Source organism: Gopherus evgoodei, chromosome 8 (genome assembly GCF_007399415.2).
Source record: "Gopherus evgoodei ecotype Sinaloan lineage chromosome 8, rGopEvg1_v1.p, whole genome shotgun sequence".
Lineage (NCBI taxonomy): Eukaryota > Metazoa > Chordata > Testudines > Testudinidae > Gopherus > Gopherus evgoodei.
The window spans coordinates 47596502-47617266 of record NC_044329.1 but is presented as its reverse complement, the minus strand read 5'-3'; the positions used below and the strand labels follow the sequence as shown (position 1 = coordinate 47617266).

Genomic DNA, 20765 nt, shown 5'->3' with positions numbered 1-20765 from the left:
GTTAAACGTGGTCATAACAGCAAGATAAAATGGGTTTCCTGATATGAATAGGGTGGGAAGACCACAGTGGGAACCACTCCTCTATTAATGACTACCTGTTAGGAGAGCCACCCAACTTGATAAGATCCTTGGGTATGTGAGTATGAACCCAACATTGTCTATATGGGTATGTGACTGTAACTTATAATACAAACAAGATTTTTTTACTTGTAACTGTGTGTATGGTCACTGTATTCATTCTTTGTATGCTCCTACGAATCTCCCAACCAAACAGCATTGTAAGGGGTAACTTCCACCCTAGTGATTTGAAAACTGTTGCACCCCTGGAGCCAAGTTCACTCCCTAGGGGCACAGAACTATCCAGTTTTAAATAGAGGCTACCATATGACTGCTAGTGATGGAACATCATCTCCTGGGGATGAAGGCCTTTCCTGGCTAGGATATTTTTAACTTGCACCGTGGGAAGTTTTTCATGTCAGAGGAAGGATGGGTCACACTTACATCTTTGTAAAGTGTAGTCTGTATTCACAACAGAGGAAGTCACAGTTCCTTCTAGAGATGAGTCTTTGTTCTCACCTCTTACTGAAACCTTTTCTTGTATTTGTTCATTCACCTCTGCCATGTAACCAAAATTAAAATCTATAAATAAAAATGAACAAATGTTGAAAAATAAGAAATGGAACTAACAAGCCAGGTGCCCATCATCACTTGTGTAACTATGCCTAGCCCCATTCCTCCCACCTTGCAGTTCCTTAAGATAGTAACCTTGCCTTTTGGCTGTGGAGCACCTAGCAAACACTGATCTGATCCTGGTTAGAGCTTTGAGAACTTCCACAAGATAATGTAATTGCACTAAGGCTAACTTCTTGTTGTGCTCATCTTGTTGCTTGAATGATGGTAGTTCAGGTGGAGGTGATAGTTCCTTTTTCTGTGTGTGGGGGGGAGTGGGGGAAGAAGGTTGGCTTTTTTTTAAAATTGCGATGAGCTTTGTATCTCTTGAATATCATAGTGGATGTGTGATGCATTTTTTCCTGAGCTAAATAGTTCTGGAAACCTGGCTTCTCATGTCCAATATGTTGTCTCTGAAGGACTTTGAAACATAGACATCCTTCCGTCTCCCTTCATAAGAATTGTCCTCTCCACCTCAGTATTGGTGTGGAAGGCCATGTAAATAAATATCACATCTTAGCCTCCAGTAGGCATTTCTTTCTTCATGGTGGCTGGAGAAGAGACTCAGTTATGGCATCGAATGTTTACAAAACTTTCCTACATCTGGAACTTTGTTTAGAGGATTCTTGGTATAGTTTTTTCCATGGCTTTCTGTTTTGGTTTTCATACTTATGTGATTGCTTGATTTATCAATAATTATCTTCTTTCATCAGAAATATTTTTGTATTCTGGTAATATAGTAGTAAATGATAGCACATTTCATTGCAATAGAAAGTAACCTGGAAAGTGTAATAATTAATCATTTAAGAAAAAAGCCATTTCTATTTTTATAATTATGGAAGAACAAGATACATTTAAAGCATTTTGAAAGAAATTAAGATGTTTTAAAATGATCTTAAATACTTAAGTATAACAAAGCATGTTACACCTTTGTCCACTCCAGTTTTTAATTTAAAAAAAAACCTATAATTTGTTTTATGATATTAAGATTATCTATCTTCCCCCCCCCCATGTTTATATAATGAGGTGTATTTTCCAGATGGACTCGAGCAAGCATAGCTGCATATTTGCCATTTTAAGGTTTTTTTCCCCCAATGGTACCGATACTATTGACAATATTATTTATAATACAAAAACATAGTACAGTTAACCAAAATACATTTTAGAACACCATGTACTTTACTTCATCTTAGAATCTTCCTTATACAAGAATAATCATTAAAGAGTGTTTAAATTATTTATATGGGTTCTGTATGTTGGAAAATATCTTGCAATGACTATAAGTAGGGCCCTACCCAATTCATGGTCCATATTGGTAAATTTCACAGTCATAGCATTTTTTAAATCTTGCTTTCACAGTGTCACATATTTAAATCTTAAATTTCACAGTGTTGTAACTGTGGGGTCTCAACTCAAAAGAGGCTTATGGAGAGTGGGGGGGTCCAAGTCTATTGTAGAGGGGTCATGGTATTGCCACCCTTATTTCTGTGCTGCCTTTAAACCTGGGTGGCTGGAGAGGTGCAGCTGCTGGCCGGGCACCCAGCTCTGAAGGTAGCACCGCCACCAGCAGCAGCACAGAAGCAGGCAATACCATGCCATGCCACATTTACTTCTGCGCTGCTGCTGGTGGTAGTTCATCCTTCTCGGCTGGGTGCCTGGCCAACAGCCACCTCTCTCTGGCTGTCCAGTTCTGAAGGCAGTGGAGAAGTAAAGGTGGCAATACTGTAGTCCCCCTATAATAGCCAGATTTCCCAGGAGACCAGATTTCATGGTCCGTGATGCATTTTTCATGCTGTGAACTTGGTGAGGCTCTAACTCTAAGGAAAAATTGTATCTGTTAATCATCTATGATAAATAAAAATGCTTCTATATGTTTCCTTAATTAAGTATGCACATATGTTTTAGTGATTAATATCTGTGTTGACTCAGAAATGTGAACTTCAAAAAGGAAATACAAAAGCAATTCTGGAAAACATGCATGTAAAAGGAACATATTCAGTTAACTAAGGAAATTGAGTTTGTTTCTGCAACCTCTCTTTGCATGAGTTATTCCATTTGAATTGATGGAGCTTCGTATAGAAAGATTGCAGCATGGGGCTTGTTAGACTCTTGAATATTCTGAATTTCTATTGCTAGATATTGTAGACTTCTGTTGCTTATGTTTTACTGTTCTTGTGTGGCAGTGTGTGTGTTGTATTTGACCACAACATCTATCTTTTAAAATTTCAACTTTTAAATTAATTTTGCAGGTTACCCCTCAGTACCTAGTTAAAAGCTAAATGTTTGAATACAGTAAGGGCTCCAGAACAGTTGAAAGACTCTATGCCATACATGACAGTAGATATTGCTAGTTGGAGAGACTGCTCTGAGTCTGTATTACATCTCACTATTCAGTTGTCATATTTATCTAATGTATTTGGAACCGTAGGATCTAGGAGCGAGGGCACCAGCCTGAGAGTCAGGAGAAATAGGTTCTAATCCCAGCTCTTGGGTGAATCACTTCACTTCTTGATGTCTTTCCCCATCTGTAAAAGGGTCTCCTTTGTAAAAGTGCTTTTGGTATGTCCCCACAGCATTTTGGAGCGAGCCTCCCAGCCCAGGTCAATAGACTTGGGCTACTGAGGCTCACACTAGCACTCCAAAAATAGTAGTAGTATCTTGATACACTAATATGTGGAGACCTGTTTGGTACATGGTGGCCACCAGTGAAATTCCTTGAAATCACACAGACTTTCAATGAAATGTCAAGTGCTGAGGAGAAAACAATAGTCACCATTACCATTATTTACATCCCTCTAGTCCTGTGCTTTAAAACAAGGCTTTAAAACCACGCGTCTTTCAATAGTATTGTGTTTTTCTTACAATTAGAATAATAGAATATTAGGGATGGAAGAGACCTCAGGAGGTCATCTAGTGAAACCCCCTGCTCAAAGCAGGACCAACACAAACTAAATCATCCCAGCCAGGGCTTTTTAGTCAATCTGGGCCTTAAAAACCTTTAAGGGTAGAGATTCCACCACCTCCCTAGGTAACCCATTCCAGTGCTTCACCACCCTCATAGTGAAATAGTGTTTCCTAATATCCAACCTAGACCTCCCCCACTGCAACTTGCAACCATTGTGTCTTGTTCTGTCAACTGCCACCGCTGAGAACAGCCTCAATCCATCCTCTTTGGAACCCCACTTCAGGTGTAAAAGGCTGCTATCAAATCCCACCTCACTCTTCTCTTCTGCAAACTAAATAACCTCAGTTCCTTCAGCCTTTCCTTGTAAATCATGTGCTCCAGTCCCCTAATCATTTTCGTTACCCTCCGCTGGACTCTCTCCAATTTGTCCACATCCTTTCTGTAGTGGTGGGCTCAAAACTGCGCTCAATACTTCAGATGTAGCCTCACCAGTGCCAAATACAGGGGAATAATCACTTCCCTCGATCTGCTGGCAATGCTCCTACTAATGCAGCCCAATATGCCGTTGGCCTTCTTGGCAACAAGGGCACACTGCTGACTCATATCCAGCTTCTTGTCCACTGTAATCCCCAGGTCCTTTTGTGCAGAACTGCTGCTTAGCCAGTTGGTCCCCAGCCTGTAGTGGTGCATGGGATTCTTCCTTCCTAAGTGCAAGACTCTGCACTGGTTGAACCTCATCAGATTTCTTTTGGCCCAATCCTCCAATTTGTCTAGGTCACTCTGGATCCTATCCCTACCCTCCAGAGTATCTACTTCTCTCCCCAGCTTAGTGTCATCTGTGAACTTGCTGAGAGTGCAATTCATTCCATCATCCAGATAATTACTAAAGATGTTGAACAAAACCAGCCCCAGGACCAACCCCTGGGTCACTCCGCTTGATACCAGCTGCCAACTAGACATTGAGACATTGATCAATGGCTAATTAATGATCTAGAGAATGGCGTGGACTGCATTCTCAGATGACACTAAACTAGGAGGAGTGGTAGATACACTGGAGAGTAGGGATAGGATACAGAGAGACCTAGACAAATTAGAGGATTGGGCCAAAAGAAATCTGATGAGGTTTAACAAGGACAAGTGCAGAGTCCTGCACTTAGGACGGAAGAATCCCGTGCACTGCTACAGACTGGGGACCGACTGGCTAAGTGGCAGTTCTGCAGAAAAGGACTTGGAGATTACAGTGGACGAGAAGCTGGATATGAGTCAACAGTGTGCCCTTGTTGCCAAGAAGGCTAACGGCATTTTGGGCTGTATAAGTATGGGCTTTGCCAGCAGATTGAGGGACGTGATCATTCCCCTTTATTTGACATTGGTGAGGCCTCATCTGGAGTGCTGTATCCAGTTTTGGGCCCCACACTACAAGAAAGATGTGGAAAAACTGGAGAGAGTCCAGCGGAGGGCAACAAAAATGATTAGGGGACTGGAGCACATGACTTATGAGGAGAGGCTGAGGGAACTGAGATTGTTAAGTCTGCAGAAAAGAAGAATGAGGGGGGATTTGATAGCTCCTTTCAACTACCTGAAAGATGGTTCCAAAGAGGATGCATCTAGACTATTCTCAGTGGTACCAGAAGACAGAACAAGGAGTAATGGTCTCAAGTTGCAGTGGGGGAGGTTTAGGTTGGATCTTAGGAAAAACTTTTTCAGTAGGAGGATGTTGAAGCACTGGAAAGGGTTACTTAGGGAGGTGGTGGAATCCCCTTCCTTAGAGGTTTTTAAGGTCAGGCTTGACAAAGCCCTGGCTGGCATGATTTAGTTGGGGATTGGTCCTGCTTTGAGCAGGGCGTTGGACTTGATGACCTCCTGAAGTCCCTTCCAACCCTGATATTCTTTGATTCTATGATCACTGCCTATCGAGCCCGACAATCTAGCCAGCTTTCTATCCACCTTATTGTCCATTCATCCAATCCATACTTCTTGAACTTGCTGGCAAGAATACTGTGGGAGACCATATCAAAAGGTTTACTAAAATCAAGATATATCACATCCACCGCTTTCCTCATATCCACAGAGCCAGTTAACTCATCATAGAAGGCAGTCAGTTTGGTCAGGCATGACTTGCCCTTGGTGAATCCATGTTGACTATTCCCGATCACTTTCCTCTCCTCCAAGTGCTTCAAAATGTATTCCTTGAGGACCTGCTTCATGATTTTGCCAGAGACTGAGGAGAGGCTGACTGGCCTGTAGGTCCCTGAGTTCTTCTCTTTTTTAAATATGGGCACTATATTTGCCTTTTTCCAGTCGTCTGGGACCTCCCCCGATGGCTACGAATTTTCAAAGATAATGGCCAATGGCTCTGTAATCATGTCAGCCAACTCCCTCAGCACCCTTGAATGCATTAGATCTGGAACCATGGACTTGTGCATGTCCAGCTTTTTTAAATAGTCCTAAACCTGTTCTTTCACTGCTGAGGGCTGCTTACCTCCTCCCCATACTGTGTTGCCCAGTGCATCAGTCTGGGAGCTGACCTTGTCTGTGAAGCCCGAGGCAAAAGAAGCATTGAGTACTTCAGCTTTTTCCACATCATCTGTCAATATGTTGCCTCCCTCATTCAGTAAGGGTCCCACACTTTTCCTGACCACCTTCTTGTTGCTAACATATCTGTAGAAACCCTTCTTGTTACCCTTCACATCCCTTGCTAGCTGCAACTCCAATTGTGCCTTCACCTTCCTGATTACACCCCTGCATGCCTTAGCAATATCTTTATACTCCTCCCTAGTCATCTGTCCAAATTTCCACTTCTTGTAACCTTCCTTTTTGACTTTAAGCTCGCCGAAGATTTCTCTGTTAAGCTAAGCTGGTCCCTGCCATATTTGCTATTCTTTCTGCACATTGGGATAGTTTGCTCCTGCTCCCTCAATAAGGCTTCTTTAAAATACAGCTAGCTCTCCTGGACTCCTTTTCCCTTCACGTTAGCCTCCCAGGGGATCCTACCCATCAGTTCCCTATGGGAGTCTTAAGTCTGCTTTTCTGAAGTGCAGGGTCCATATTTTTCTACGTTCCTTCCTGCCTTTTGTCAGGATCCTGACAATTCTCATCTACCATAAATAATCTCTGATTAACATTTACTGAAACTGAGTACAAGTTACAGAACCTGTCCCTATATGATTAGTTGAATGGAATAGAGTCCCACATCATACTGTCCTCCAGCTAACTGAAAGAAAGGGATGGAAGGCTATATCATTTGGTATGCACCCAAGCTCACCCAACTATGAGTAAGATAATTTATTTTAGGTATTCCTTTAGTCTTTGATATCAGTGGGCAGAAAACAGAATAGTCCCTAACTAAACTAGAGCATGCTCATGTCTGCTTTCTTTGAAACATTTTACAGTATTTGTGGTTTTATTTATTTTTAATAGGAAAAGGAAAAGAAGTACATGCTTCCCTTGGACAACCTGAAAGTGCGGGATGTTGAAAAGAGCTTCATGTCTAGCAAACATATTTTTGCCTTGTTTAACACGGAGCAAAGGTAAGGGAAGGCGCTAGCAAGTGCTTTGCAAATAGGTCTAAGAAGATTTACAATGTAATGAAAATGACTGCAATTTTGGTGCTCCCATTAAATGTGACTTTAAACCTCTTCAATGCTTTCAGCTCATCTCTTTCTGGGCTATTGCTTTAATCCTGATGCATGGCACCAAAGGTTAGCATTACATCATTCTAACTGTTCATGGTGTGGACTCAAGACCGTGGTTAGTCATTTTGTTCTTTTGTGATCGATCCCCTCCCTGTTCTATTTTTATGTGTTGCTGGCCCTTCCATCTGTGACTTTTGTACTTTATGGGCTAGATCCTGGTTGAAATTGGCAAGCTCCATTGACGTCAATAGAGCTACATTAACCTACACCAGTTGAGGATTGGCCCCACAATTCTACAGCAACAATATGTCTCTAGTCATTAGTCACTGTAGGTGGTTTTTAAAAAAAACGCTGAGGGACGAATTAATGAGATAGCTCTGTCTTCCTAATTCATTTGAATCTTAATTCAGCTATGTTCCACCGGACACTTTTCCAGCTAGCCTGCAGCTTCTGAGTAAGAAGTGGTGAGAGTGTTGTGTCCCTGTGGAGATATGCTTCTAAAAAGCAGGAGAGTGTGACCAGTATACAAACAGAAAGGAAAGGTGAACACTACAACACACACCCAAATGCAAGTGATCAGTGCTCTTTCTAAAGGGAAGAGTCGTGTTTGCAGTTGGCTCAATGGGGCTATAGCATTTCAATAGATAAACTGCATTTTCCAGAGTCCTATTTTTTCAAAAAAATCAGTTTTTAAGTATCTGTAATACTTGTCCTTTATCATTTCTTCATTCACCCCACCTTCCAAAGCTTTGTGATGTGCAGAAATGTCTTTCCAGCTAAGAAGGGCTGGATAGGACTCTCTGTGAAATCTTTTTTTATTGCTCCTGAACTGGCTAGAAGTGATCATTGCATAGCAAAATGAGGCACTCTCTCCCGCAAGGGCTGAGTGGGCTATCTCTGAACCACTCCCAGCTGCTGCTGGCCTCAGGAGCGAGAGACCAAGTTTGAGTCTCATGCTTGAATGCCCCATAAAGTCTTGCGGTACAATTGGTAAACCATTGGACTGGGCTCGCATGTTCATATTCTGTTTCAAACAGTGCACTTGGAAATATTTCACAAATAACCGTTAGAAACATGAGATAAAACACTTGAGCGTTTGCATTTCTAGACCCAGCAGAAAGCTTTTTAAACCTTTTTTTTTTGCCTTTTTAGAAGTTGTTTGTTCTGAAATGTAAGAGAAGTGTTCTGTGGAAGCTGAAATGTAATTTAACTGTTTACACGCATGGCTCAATCTTGGAAGATAACTTTGTAGTAATGGATCCTTGTCATTTTTATTGATTCTGTGCAGAGTATAGGAGTATTTTTTAAGACAGGCATGTATGTAGTTCAACCCCTAGGATCAGGGGGCCTTATGTTCCACAGGGACGATTCTCCTTTGTTGTGCTAATGGTTTTGAATATTTTGTCTTTTTAAATATTAATGGGAAAACTGCTGTGAAAAAAGGAGAGAAACAAATCATTTACCTTTTCCAGTTCACAAAAAAAGGAGCAGAGTGATTTTTCATATTTTCAGTGGATCTTCACATAGAATGTGGAGTGAGGATTTTAGATACGTATATGTAAAATCTGTTAGAGCTACTACCCACTCAGCTTTTGACTGGGCCTCCTGCATTCTGAAGTTGCATTAAAAGCATCCTGAAATATACATGGGCATGACAGGACGTGACAGTGCAGCAATAAGATGCCAGAATCATGTTGTCTAAGTAGAATTCCATAGCAGGAGGAGGTGGGCTCCTTGGTCATGGGAATCCTTTTATTAAACTGTGTTTAAAATGGCAATTTCTTTACTACCACGATGCAGCCAATTTTCCTTTGATCTTTCTAGAAATCTCCCCTTTTGGCTGAAATTAAGTATTGTATTGATTTAATATCTCATCCTGGCTCACGCTAGGAACTGTACCCTGCAGTAGCATTGTGGGAGTGCTGAGGCTTGAATGAAATGATCTAGTGCAGGGGTTTTCAACCTGGTGGTCATGAACATGTATTGGAGTTGTGACCATCCTGCCCTTCCCACCTTGCTAGGTTGGGGGTGGAAGGTCTTGAATGGAAAAGGTTTAGATCTACTGGTATAATAGATCTCATTTTGTTTTAAAGTTCCTTGATCGTGAAGATATTTTTCTGGGTTTTTTGGGGGTGTGTGTGTGTGTGGGGTGGAACGTTAACTGTGAGAATCTGCACTGTTCACTTTTTTATTAGCAGCAAAGAGTCCTGTGGCACCTTATAGACTAACAGACGTTTTGGAGCATGAGCTTTCGTGGGTGAATACCCACTTCGTCAGATGCATCTGATGCAGTGGGTATTCACCCACGAAAGCTCATGCTCCAAAACGTCTGTTAGTCTATAGGGTACCACAGGACTCTTTGCTGCTTTTACAGATCCAGACTAACACGGCTACCCCTCTGATACTTTTTTATTAGTGTAAAATAAACTCCATATCTAGCCACACCTTTCATACTGCTAACTGAGGAAGAAATCACCCTTTTTTAATTTTTGCTCGTTGAGGGTTTCTCTGACTCCAAGGATTTCAGTATTTAAAACACAGATAATTAAAGAACAGCAGTAAAGTCATTTACTATAACATCCCAGAATGTTATGTTGGTCATTCTGTGTTCTACTTTCCTCTTAATCTCAGCAGCATCCAATTTTTGTGCCTCGCCTAGGCAAAGTTTTAGTGTGCATTTAAAAATATTTAAATTGTTAAAGCAAAGTCTCCCTTTAGTCAAGAGAGTTTTCTTGATGACTGTTCTCTCATTCCCAGCCTCTTACTGCCAGGGTATTTCCTGTAGCCATATGTTTCTGATACTGTACATTTCACTAGCTTCCTGGATTATGCATACTGCATTTTTTCCATTTATGAAAACCTCCCCAGTTGTAAAATAAAGTTACTAGGGGAAATCCTAGTTTTGCTGAAAAGAAGGATAGACAGGCCTGAATAGGAGACTGTAGATAGATGAGTAAGGAAACTAACAATCACTGTCACTTTCATTTACTGCAGAAATCGACAGCTCTCTGACAGAAATCAAATGTGATTTGGTAATGTGTAATGAACGAAGACTATTTCAATTGATTTAATGGAGAAGATACATTCTCATGTAATGAAACGTAATTGTATGTGTAGGAACAGCCTGTGTTGTGAAATAATGAATTTAAATTCCTTTCTGATTGCTTTCTAAATTAAAATTAAACCACTGAAATGGAATATGGGGGATATGCTGCTTATCCGAGTAAGATTGCCTAAACAGAAGGAAAAATAAACTAGAGGTGCCTTCCAGCAAACCAAATAATTGTTAAAAGCAGTAGAGAGATACCATGTATTTAAACCATACGTACTACTAAATTTCACATACAGGGGCATATTAGTGTAGATGGGCTCTTTTTGATTTACTTAGGTAGAAGCATTTGGGGCTAAAGCAAATGGTATTAGAGAAACTGCCATTTGACTTGCTCTCCTATTTTCACAATGGTTGACTGGCATTCTGTATAAGCAGAGCTAATAAAGCCAAGGAGAGGATTTTCTGTCCAATCATATGCTCACGAACAGTAGTCCACATCCAACGGCTGCACTGATGAATAAGCCCGAGGCTCCTGGGCAAAGTTCAAGAACAAACGAAAAATAATAATTCTGTCTTTCCCAGAAAGTTTACTTTTCTTCTAGAATTTCAGCACAAACGCTTTGCCTACTCCCCACCTATTTCCCGTAAAAACTATTTGCTGATTGATATTTTTTTTCTTTCAGGCAAGTACTTTAGCTTGGGACAAGCATTATAGTTGCAAATATGCCTCTTTTTAGGAACTGTACACAGTTCCAGCTGTCGTGAGTTAATAAGGGGAAGCAATCATAGTCTCTGATGATCTTACTAATGGCTGTGGAATTCCAGATAGTGCAATTCAGTGCCTAATTTGTGCCAGGACTTGCTGGGGCTGAGCCCCAGCACCTTTAGGCTTGGCAGTTCATAGCCCCAGCACCTCTTGGCTTGTCACATCAATTATGAAAGTAAAAAAAAATTGCTGGAGCCCCGGCATCTCTTTCATTACAAATTAAGCACTCGTGCTATTTCATTTAATTTGTTTCTGTGCCACCTTAAAATAACCCTTACGGCCTTGTAACAGAGAGGCAGAGCTTTTTGGTTGACTCACTCTATTGGCAGGTATTAGAACCTTGTATTAAACTGCTGCAATTTCTGCTGACTCCTTGTGGCAGGAGCAGTTTATTCTAACTCCGGCTAGGATATCAGAAGGGTTTTGAATAAGCAGAAGTGTGAGGAGTGCATCTTCCTCCCCTTTGCTGTAAGCAGAGGGAGAGTTCCCCTTCCACATGTTCTCCTGAATTTAGGGGAGATTAACTCCTTTTCCTTGCTGCTTCTTTCCTGGTGAAAAAGGGACACACCAGGAGGGAGATTTTGGAGTTATGGAGCCAGAGAAGGAAACTGGACTGGGTTTTTTTTTTTGTTTGTTTTATTTTTTGGCTGGCTGGAGCATTGTTTGCTGGCTCCTGCCCTTACCTGCCAGTAGGGGGAGCAGCACCTCATGGGGAGAAGAATTGTCTGGTGGGGAGTCCCTCGTCTACCTCCTTTTTCCCACAGGAAGCTCTATTCTTCTGTCTGATTCCCTCACCCAGGGTGGCAGAGAGGGAGGCAGGCTCCCTCATCTCACCCTATCCAGCTCCAGGGGAAAATGGAGACTGCTGCATCCCCTCCCCTAGCCATACTCTCTAGTAGAAACCGAATGATCTTGTCAGGTTCTTCTCCCCTCATGGCTGTCCGTAGTGGGGTGTGTGAGTGGAGAGGTGGGTTTGGAGCACAAGAGATGTTCCTCTGCAGTTACACAGACTCACACTGAGGACCCAAATAATAGAGGGCCTGATGGAATAGCTAATAATGGCACTTGGGTGTGCCAGAACCTGCTATCCTCTGGTGGAGGCTGTCTGTCTGGAGGCTGAAGCTTCAGTCTGAGGAACAAATGGTAAAGCAGGTGGAGGAACCATTGTGAAGATAAAGTTTTGGGGATGCTGAAAGAAAAACCAAAACGATGCTTACCCAGATGATGGGGTGATCCACCAGCCCCTACGTGGATTGTGGCTATCAGGTTACGTGGTCTAGCTGAAGCTGCATGGGCTGAGATACCCATGGGAGTGTCGTGTGACTGCTGAGCGAGTAGAGGTGATGTTGCAGTGTGTACCCACACTGGTATGGGAGAGCTTATTCAGAGATGAGCAAAGGCAGATAGCAGAACTTTTCTGAGTCATCCCTCAGCCATCATTCCCCTATGCGTATTGGGCAAGTAGGCTGACTCTGGGGAGGGGTGCTGTACTCATTCATTAGCCTGGGTAGTTGTCTTCAGGAGAGATAGGGAACATTTCCTGGACCCTAGGGGATGTTCAAGAACATCATTCAAGGCTATGGCACAGGAAATGCCACAGGCAGAGATGAGCCTGGGTCTTCTGGAGGCAACATGTGACTTGGGGAGTTGAGTGGGTTGCAAAGGTGACGTGGATTAGATGTTCTGGGAGGGAAGCAAAGTACCAAGTGGCACGCCTCTTGTGAGCCCCATCCCATTAGCAAGTATTAGAACCTTGCATAGAGCTCTTAAATTTATTCTGGCTGCCACAGGACAACTGGTTACCACCACCCCAAGATATAAGAGGGATTGGGTTGGCACCCAAAAGAGAGGAAACTACTGCAGGGGGTTAAGACAAAGGAGGTGCTGGATGGACGCCAAACTCAGGGAGGAAGCTTAGGCTGAGGTGTATGTTTTGTTACTGTTTTTGATTTACCAAGAAAGCCAAGCCCCAGGGAGAGCTAGGGGATGAGCCTATTCATAGCCCCATATGTGATGTTACAAATGAGGGAATGAGAGTCCATTAAAAAAATTCAGATTAATTTTATCCAGAAAACAATTTTTTGAGATTTGTAAACTACAGCGAACTTCTGGATACTGTTCAGTATTGAAGCAGTTGTAATCTAAAGAAATCCAACTTAACAAATGAGTTTTAATCCCCAATTGCAGTTCAGAAGCTTACTGCTCTGCCTTATCAGTCCTTTTATTTATATCACCATTCAGGGGAAATAGTAGAACACAGCATTTGCAGGTAGGGGTCTTAGGACTGGCATTACAGAGCAAAAAAAAGCTCTTAAGAGGAAGAAGCAGCAATGCTAAAGTCATCACAAATAGCTTATTTGTTGTGTTTTGCCTCTCATTACCTGTAGAATTATGGACACATACCAAAAAAATAAGATCTTTTTTTAGTGGTTTATATGGAACAATCAAGTTTTTTGCTGCAATTTGCCAAAATATTGCTGAGTCAGTGAACTAAGCTGTTTGCTTGGAAAAAACAATGTTCTCTGACATACTGGAAGTAGGTGCAGCAATCAACATTTGCTATTTATTTAGTATTTTTAAAGTGCTATGTAGATAGGTTTGGAAGGGTTGGATTTTTATCGGTAAATGTCAATTTCCCTGTACACACACTAACTAATGGAAAAAATACTTCCATCAATAGTCAAACTTCACAGATAGGCGAGATCAGAAAAATGCTGCTTGAGAACTTATTAGAGTTGAGTTAAAGTATTTACTTTGTATATTTTTGACATATACCGTTGACAATTTCTATTTTAACAGTTAGAAAGCTTAAACTCTGAATCTCAACATCTATTGACATTAAATAATTGTGGTTGCCCCCCTTTGCCCCAGTTTCCCACAACTGACAATTTAAATAGATAAAAGTAAAAAACAAAAAAAGAACTTAAACCCTATATTTTTACACAACTATGAAAATTTAAATTGATAAAAATTGAAAAAATACTTTGATAATATCAATGTTTATTTTAATCAAAATTATAGAAAACATTGAATTCTGCCGAGCCTCTCTCTAGGGATGGTACCTAGGAAATAACTAAATTTATTTCAGTTTTATTCAACCACCATTATACTAGTAAAAGCACACTGTTCTTAGGCAAATCATGTTGAGTTCTGTTAATTGTTAGTATTACTCTACCAACATGTGTGATTATAACAAACAACTCCCTGTCCAGAAACAATGGAATCCTAAAGGCTGAGTTATATCTAAATCAGAAGTTCTACTGATTTCACTCTAGAATATTAATTGGATAGTTATGTGCTGATTTAAATTATTACTGCAATTAATTTAAATTAAATTACATTATTACTACTGACGAACAGTGAGACGTGAGTTATGGATATAGTTCTGTGATGGATATATTTGAAATTTAGACACTTTCATAATCAAGGTATGGCTACAATGATTAGTATATTATTCTCTCTCTGCTCATTTTTCCCATTAGGACAGTAGTTATGGTAATTTAATATACTTCAGTGGGACTACTCAAGTGGATTTGATTTGTAGACGAAAGCTCTTAAGCACTTTTCTTTCTTAGCATTTTCTCAGAGATATTCTGTTTGATTCTTCTGCAAAAAAAGAAATAATTTGAGAGGCATGTGTAATTAATTTTAATTAACACACACACTTTTTCTCTCTCTCTCTCTCTTTCTCTCTCTCTCATTGGAGTGAACTAAAATGGCATGCCTTTGCAGAAAATGTTAGTCACACATTGCTGCTAACTCACTGCAGATGGATGGCTTCATAAAGAAAATATTTGCAGAGCCCTAACTTCATCTCGTTTTATTATTTCTTTCCTTTAAAAAAAAATTGGCTGCCTGTATTTAAAAACTGCTGCTACAGAGTTTCAAGTGTGTATCACAATATGTCAAAGCACACTTCAAATCCAGTGCATTGTATCTAGCTCACTTAGAGTTGACTTAATATCTAAAATGTCTTGAATGTGTATATTTGTTGAATGGTTAGATTCCTGTTCCCTTTTACATGGCTGTATATTAAACTAATATTGTGGATGAATTTTTTCATTTTATGGTTATTTTCAACCAAATTGAAAATATCCAATATATGCAATTTTTTAGTTTTTCACTCCAAAAATTTGGCTCAGTTTGCATTCAACTCTGGACTTTTAAAGTCAATTCTGTTATGATGCAGTAAATATAAAAAGACACAGAAATTCACAAAATAATTTTAGATGGCAAATGTTCCTGTTTTAGGATCCAATCCTACATCACATGGAGTTATCTGTAAGCCTGTGAATAGTTTCACTTCAATGACTTCAATGGGACTGTTCAGATTAAGAGTGTGTGGGTGTAGTCAGTGTATGGGTTTGTTTGTTTCTTTGTTTTTTCTTCAGAATCAGGGCCTTAGTGGTTTATGATCTCAGTACTGCATATTTCACAGATATTCCTGCTCTATAATTTCTAGCTGTATTTGTCATGGCATGTGTGCAGACTTATGAGTGCGGACAAATGCCTCCTTATAATCTAACTTGATGTTTTTTGCTTTATAGCTTTATATATTCTCTAATAATTACATGCCACTTACAGTACATCTGCTTATCAAGGTATGGCAGGCCCATCATCATTATATATCAGCAGCTGCCTGTGCACAAAATTAGTATGTTGATACACTTATAGAAGAAGAATTGAAATGGAAATTATACAGCAGTTGCCCTTAAAAACATGCCAGTTTTGCCTTAGATACGTAGGTATGGTTACATAAATATGAAGGAATTGCTAGAGAAATTGAAAATACTGACATCAAATTATATAGTTTACTAAGGTAATCAGCAATTTTTTGAGGGTGACCACTGTACAATGAAATCTACCCTAAGCACTGTTGCCAGTACTGTAGGCAACTTTAAGATCTTCCTCTGTGGTTTTCACTACAATTATTTTCAGCTACTGGTTAAAGACTGAAACCACATTAGCTCTGCTTTTTTATATGGCAGGTAACTTGATGGAATGTTCTGGGGCACCAACATTTGGGGCTGGTGTGACAGGATTCCTACAAGTGCAGAAGCCCTGATCTTGATACCAGCCACATGTGCTATCATTAAGGCTGCAATTTAGTCACAGATATTTTTAGTAAAAGTCATGGACAGGATATGGGCAATAAACAAAAATTCATGACTTTTACTAAAAATACCTGTGACTAAATCTTGGGGGGAGACATGGGAGGCTGCTGCTGGGGGATGGGCCTGGGATCTGCTGCTGCGGGTGGCATCCAGGGCTAGTGGCATCAGCTCCAGCTGCCTGTCTGGGGACCACTCCCCAGGGCTGCGGACCATGACTGCTCTGGCCACCCCGGGACGGGTGCCAGGAGCCGCCGGAGCAGTGATTGGTGTGGCTGTCGCCGGGGGCCACCTCAGCATCTGGCTCTGGAGCCAGCTGATTTGGCAGCCCTGGGATCAGCCACACTGGCCCCTGCAGGAGTCATGTCTTTCATGACCTCTGTGACAGACATAAGTTCCATGATAGCTAGGGCCCTATCTGGCATATTCCTGTCTCCTCTCCTGTGCTTTCAAATACCTCTTTATTTCCTGCCCCACCACATTAGAATCTTTATATTAGTGGAAGATTTAATCACTCACTGTACCATCAGAAGGTATTAATACAAGCTGCCACTTTGCTTCTCTCTGGAGGAAACTATTAAAAAGTCAAAAACTTCTATTTTAGATGGTTTTGGAAGGGTGAACTCCTCCAATTCCATGACATGAATGGAAAGATTTTGGGATGTCTCCTGCCCTGAATGGAGACAGCTGGGAAGAGAGATTTCTCAAACCATCACTGAAGTGAGTGTATGAATGTGGATGTGGGCTGCATATGTATTGTGGATAACTCACTGAGCATGTGCAACAATAGAAAGATTTAGTATTAGGATTATAGACACAGGTATGTTATGTTAAACAAGATTGGATTCTCTCTACCTGGTACCATTCACTCTGCTGTATTGAAAGGCCCATCACCATTCCCCTCCACACACACAGACAGAGAGGCGCGTGATCTCACTTGATTTGTGTGTCTTCCTTTGTTTTGTCAGAGGTTTTCTGTGTGGCTGACTTTTGCTAACCTTGGGCAATACTATTGAAATTTGTTTAATGCCTTAGCAACTTCATTTTCTAAGTACAACTCTACTAATTTGGATGTTACATTTTCTCTCAAAAGTCAGAGATTATTTTTGTGATATTTCTCTCACCTTGGATTAGTTTCTCCATTTCACATTCATTAGATCTGATTGAGTTTCTTTCCACTGGGTTGAAAAACCTTGTTTGAAAGGATTTTTAATTGTTAGCTGTGATCTATGAGCCTCTTTGTACTATTATAATTATATTATAATATGTCTTTGCATAGAAATCAGTAGAGGGACTTTTAAATGTTTCGCGGATGGAAAAACACATGTTAATTTCAACATAGGCAGATGTACATTTATTTAAAGTAACCAAAAATGCTCCCTGCCTTGTGACAGTTATGACTAAGAGCTCTGCCAGAATATTACTAAATACAGTTAACTAACTCAGGCCCTTAGATGTTTTGGTCAAACTCCATGAGATAAAAAGCTGCTGGAACATCACACAGGGTTGATATGGTCAAGGAACGTTTACATCAATAAGTAGGTCATTGCAGATCTTGAATGAAACTGCTTGAAAGAAATTCAAACTCCTCCTTATCCTAATGTGCATATTGAAGTGTGTGAGCCTGGAGCTTCATAATCAAGTGTACAGTATCAAAATGCTATGATATATAATAAATTACAGTTTGGATAGGAACTAGACAAACCAGTACTGCCAACCCAAACTGTTAAAAAATAGTCAGGCCCTTCACATCTCTTCAACCATGAAGGCTAGAAGCTTTTTTGTTTTGAGTTTTTATTTTTTTAATGGAAACTGGATTCTCACATAACCACAGGATTCCAGGAATTTTGAGGCATCAAAAAAAACACCAAATATCACAAGACTCATGATAAAATAGTGAGAACTGGCAACCCAGCAAACCATTTGTAGTAATATGGGCTTAAAACACTCTCAGATTACACATAGCAACAGCAGAACATACTGTGACACACCCAGGCCAGTGGGGTACAGGAGTCTGGTAGAGGGCAAATATACTGGTCACTGGATGAGTAGTTTTCTGTTCCCTGAGTGACCAGAGCTGGGGCTGCACTAGAGTAATCAGGAACCTGCCAGAACCAATTAAGGCAGGCAGGCTGATTAGATCACCTGCAGCCAATCAAGGCAGGCTAATCAAGACACCTGGGTTTAAAAAGAAGCTTACTCCAGTCAGGCGAGGAGGAGCCAGAGGAGAGGAAGTGCATGTGAGGAGCTGGGAGCAAGAGGCACGAGGAGCTGAGAGTGAGAGGGTGTGCTGTTGGAGGACTAAGGAGTACAAGCGTTATCAGACACCAGGAGGAAGGTCCTGTGGTGAGGATAAAGAAGGTGTTTGGAGGAGGCCATGGGGAAGTAGCCCAGGGAGTTGTAGCTGTCATGCAGCTGTTACAAGAGCACTATAGACAGCTGCAGTCCACAGGGCCCTGGGCTGGAACTCAGAGTAGAGGACGGGCCCGGGTTCCCCCCAAACCTCCCAACTCCTGATCAGACACAGGAGGAGTTGATCCAGACTGTGGGGAAGATCACTGAGGTGAGCAGATCTGCCAATAAGTGCAGGACCCAGCAAGGTAGAGGAGGAGCTTTGTCACAATACCTACCACAATATATTTACACATACAGTGGGCGCACTTAAAAATTTAATTCCAGTTCTGGAATGGTTGGTCCATTGGAAGTGGTTTTCAGTAGGAAGCTGTGTTTTCAGCTAAACATAATTTTTTATGAAAAGCGCATTTTGCAGAAAACTGAGTTTTCATGAAAGAATGGAAAACCCAGGATTTTGGCTTAAAACTGAAACTTTTGGAACAAATAATAACAATAATATATGAAATGTTTAGTCTTTCAATGAAAAATTGAAATTTTCTGTGGGAAAAACCTCCCCTCATTTTCCAACCTGCTCTCATACTGGTTCTAGCAGTATTCCTAATTCCAAGTATATGAAGTATTGGTAGAACATTGCTAGAATCTCTCTAAAACTGGCCTGAGTTTATTAAGTATATTCACTAGGTGTCTTTAGGAGAGAAACTATATGAGGTAAAGTAGGTATCCCTCAGACTCAGAAATATAGTAGCTAGAGAACCACTGTTATTGCCAAATACGTGAACCCTGAGTTTAAAAGTCTAAGCTCAGCTGGTTTTCCCATAGGATGATTTACCACAGAACTTCATATAATTATTATATGTAACTTCCAGTGCGATACATAGATTAGGCAATTCTCCACATCAAACACTCCATAACTGAGAGATGAAAACAGGAGTACTTGTAGCACCTTAGAGAGTAACAAATTTATTTGAGCATAAGCTTTCGTGGGCGACAGCCCACTTCATTGGATGCATGCAGTGGAAAATACAGTAGGAAGATTTCTCACACACACACACACACACCATGAAACAATGGGTGTTACCATACACACTTTAACGAGAGTGATCGGTTAAGGTGAGCTATTACCAGCAGGAGAGAGAGAAACTTTTTGTAGTGGTAATCAAAATGGTCCATTCGCAGCAGTTGACAAGAAGGAGTGAGGAACTGGGGGAGAGGGAGGGGGAGGGAAGGAAATAAACTTGAGGAAATAATTTTACTTTGTGTAATGACCCATCCACTCCCAGTCTTTATTCAAGCCTAATTCAATGGTGTCCATTTCGCAAATTAATTCGAATTCAGCAGTCTCTTGTTGGAGTCTGTTTTTGAAGTTTTTTTGTTGTAATACAAGACAAAGAATTCACAGTTTAAGCAACTGCAGGTAACGTATGGGGGAAACAATCAAATAGCTGGGAGTCCACAAGAATGATTAATAGCTGAGAGGTAACAGTAAAATAAGCAAGTTGTCCATTAAGCAGAAGTTTCAGCATATCTTGCCAGTAATGTGTGATTGGGGGGGGGGGAAGAGAGAAAAAAAAAAGAAAAGTATGTTTAACTTTTCTTAGGAGTAGAAATGACTTCTCTATTCGATGTAGTTGATCTCAAAACATCAAATTATATTGTAGTTTACAGGAATACAACTCTGTGTATAAGGCAGGGATCAGCAACCTTTCAGAAGTGGTGTGCCGAGGCTTCATTTATTCACTCTAATTTAAGGTTTTGCATGCCTTTAATACATTTTAATGTTTTTAGAAGGTCTCTTCCTATAAGTCTATAATATAGAACTAAACTATTGTTGTATGTAAAGTAAATACGGTTTTAATGTTCAAGAAGCTTCATTTAAAGTTGAATTAAAATGCAGAGCCCCCAAGACCAGTGGCCAGGACCCAGGCAGTGTGAGTGCTGCTATTGGCACGCATGCCATAGGTTGCCTACCCCTGGTATAAGGTATTATGCAGTTTGTAAATAGAAAATATTAATCTTTTGTCTCCTTCACATTAAATATTTGTATTGGTTTAATTTCTAGTAATGTGATTATGGAAACATTTCTGTCTTTGTTAAATATGTAGGCTATTACATTAAAATGATGATACTTTACAAGAGGAAATAGTGTAAACAATAGTGAGGTATGTAGATGTATGGTTTTACATGCAGTTTTACTGTTAGTATTTGAAGAATCTTCAAATATTTAAATACTTGATCATGGAAAACTTAGAAAAACAACTACTCATTGGCAGTT

General features: G+C 40.5%; 1 protein-coding gene across 7 annotated transcripts in view; it reads left to right on the top strand.

Annotated features, from left to right (window-relative positions):
- The window catches only part of DNM3 (dynamin 3), a 369829-nt gene that overhangs the window by 233765 nt on the left and 115299 nt on the right, over positions 1-20765 (top strand). For 6 of the 7 annotated variants that reach the window (XM_030572453.1, XM_030572454.1, XM_030572452.1 and 3 more), the window contains one exon: positions 6995-7104. The exons of the other annotated variant lie outside the window; for it this stretch is intronic. In XM_030572453.1, coding sequence (XP_030428313.1) covers positions 6995-7104 — 110 coding nt within the window. The remainder of the gene's footprint in view (positions 1-6994; positions 7105-20765) is intronic. 7 annotated transcript variants of the gene reach the window in all.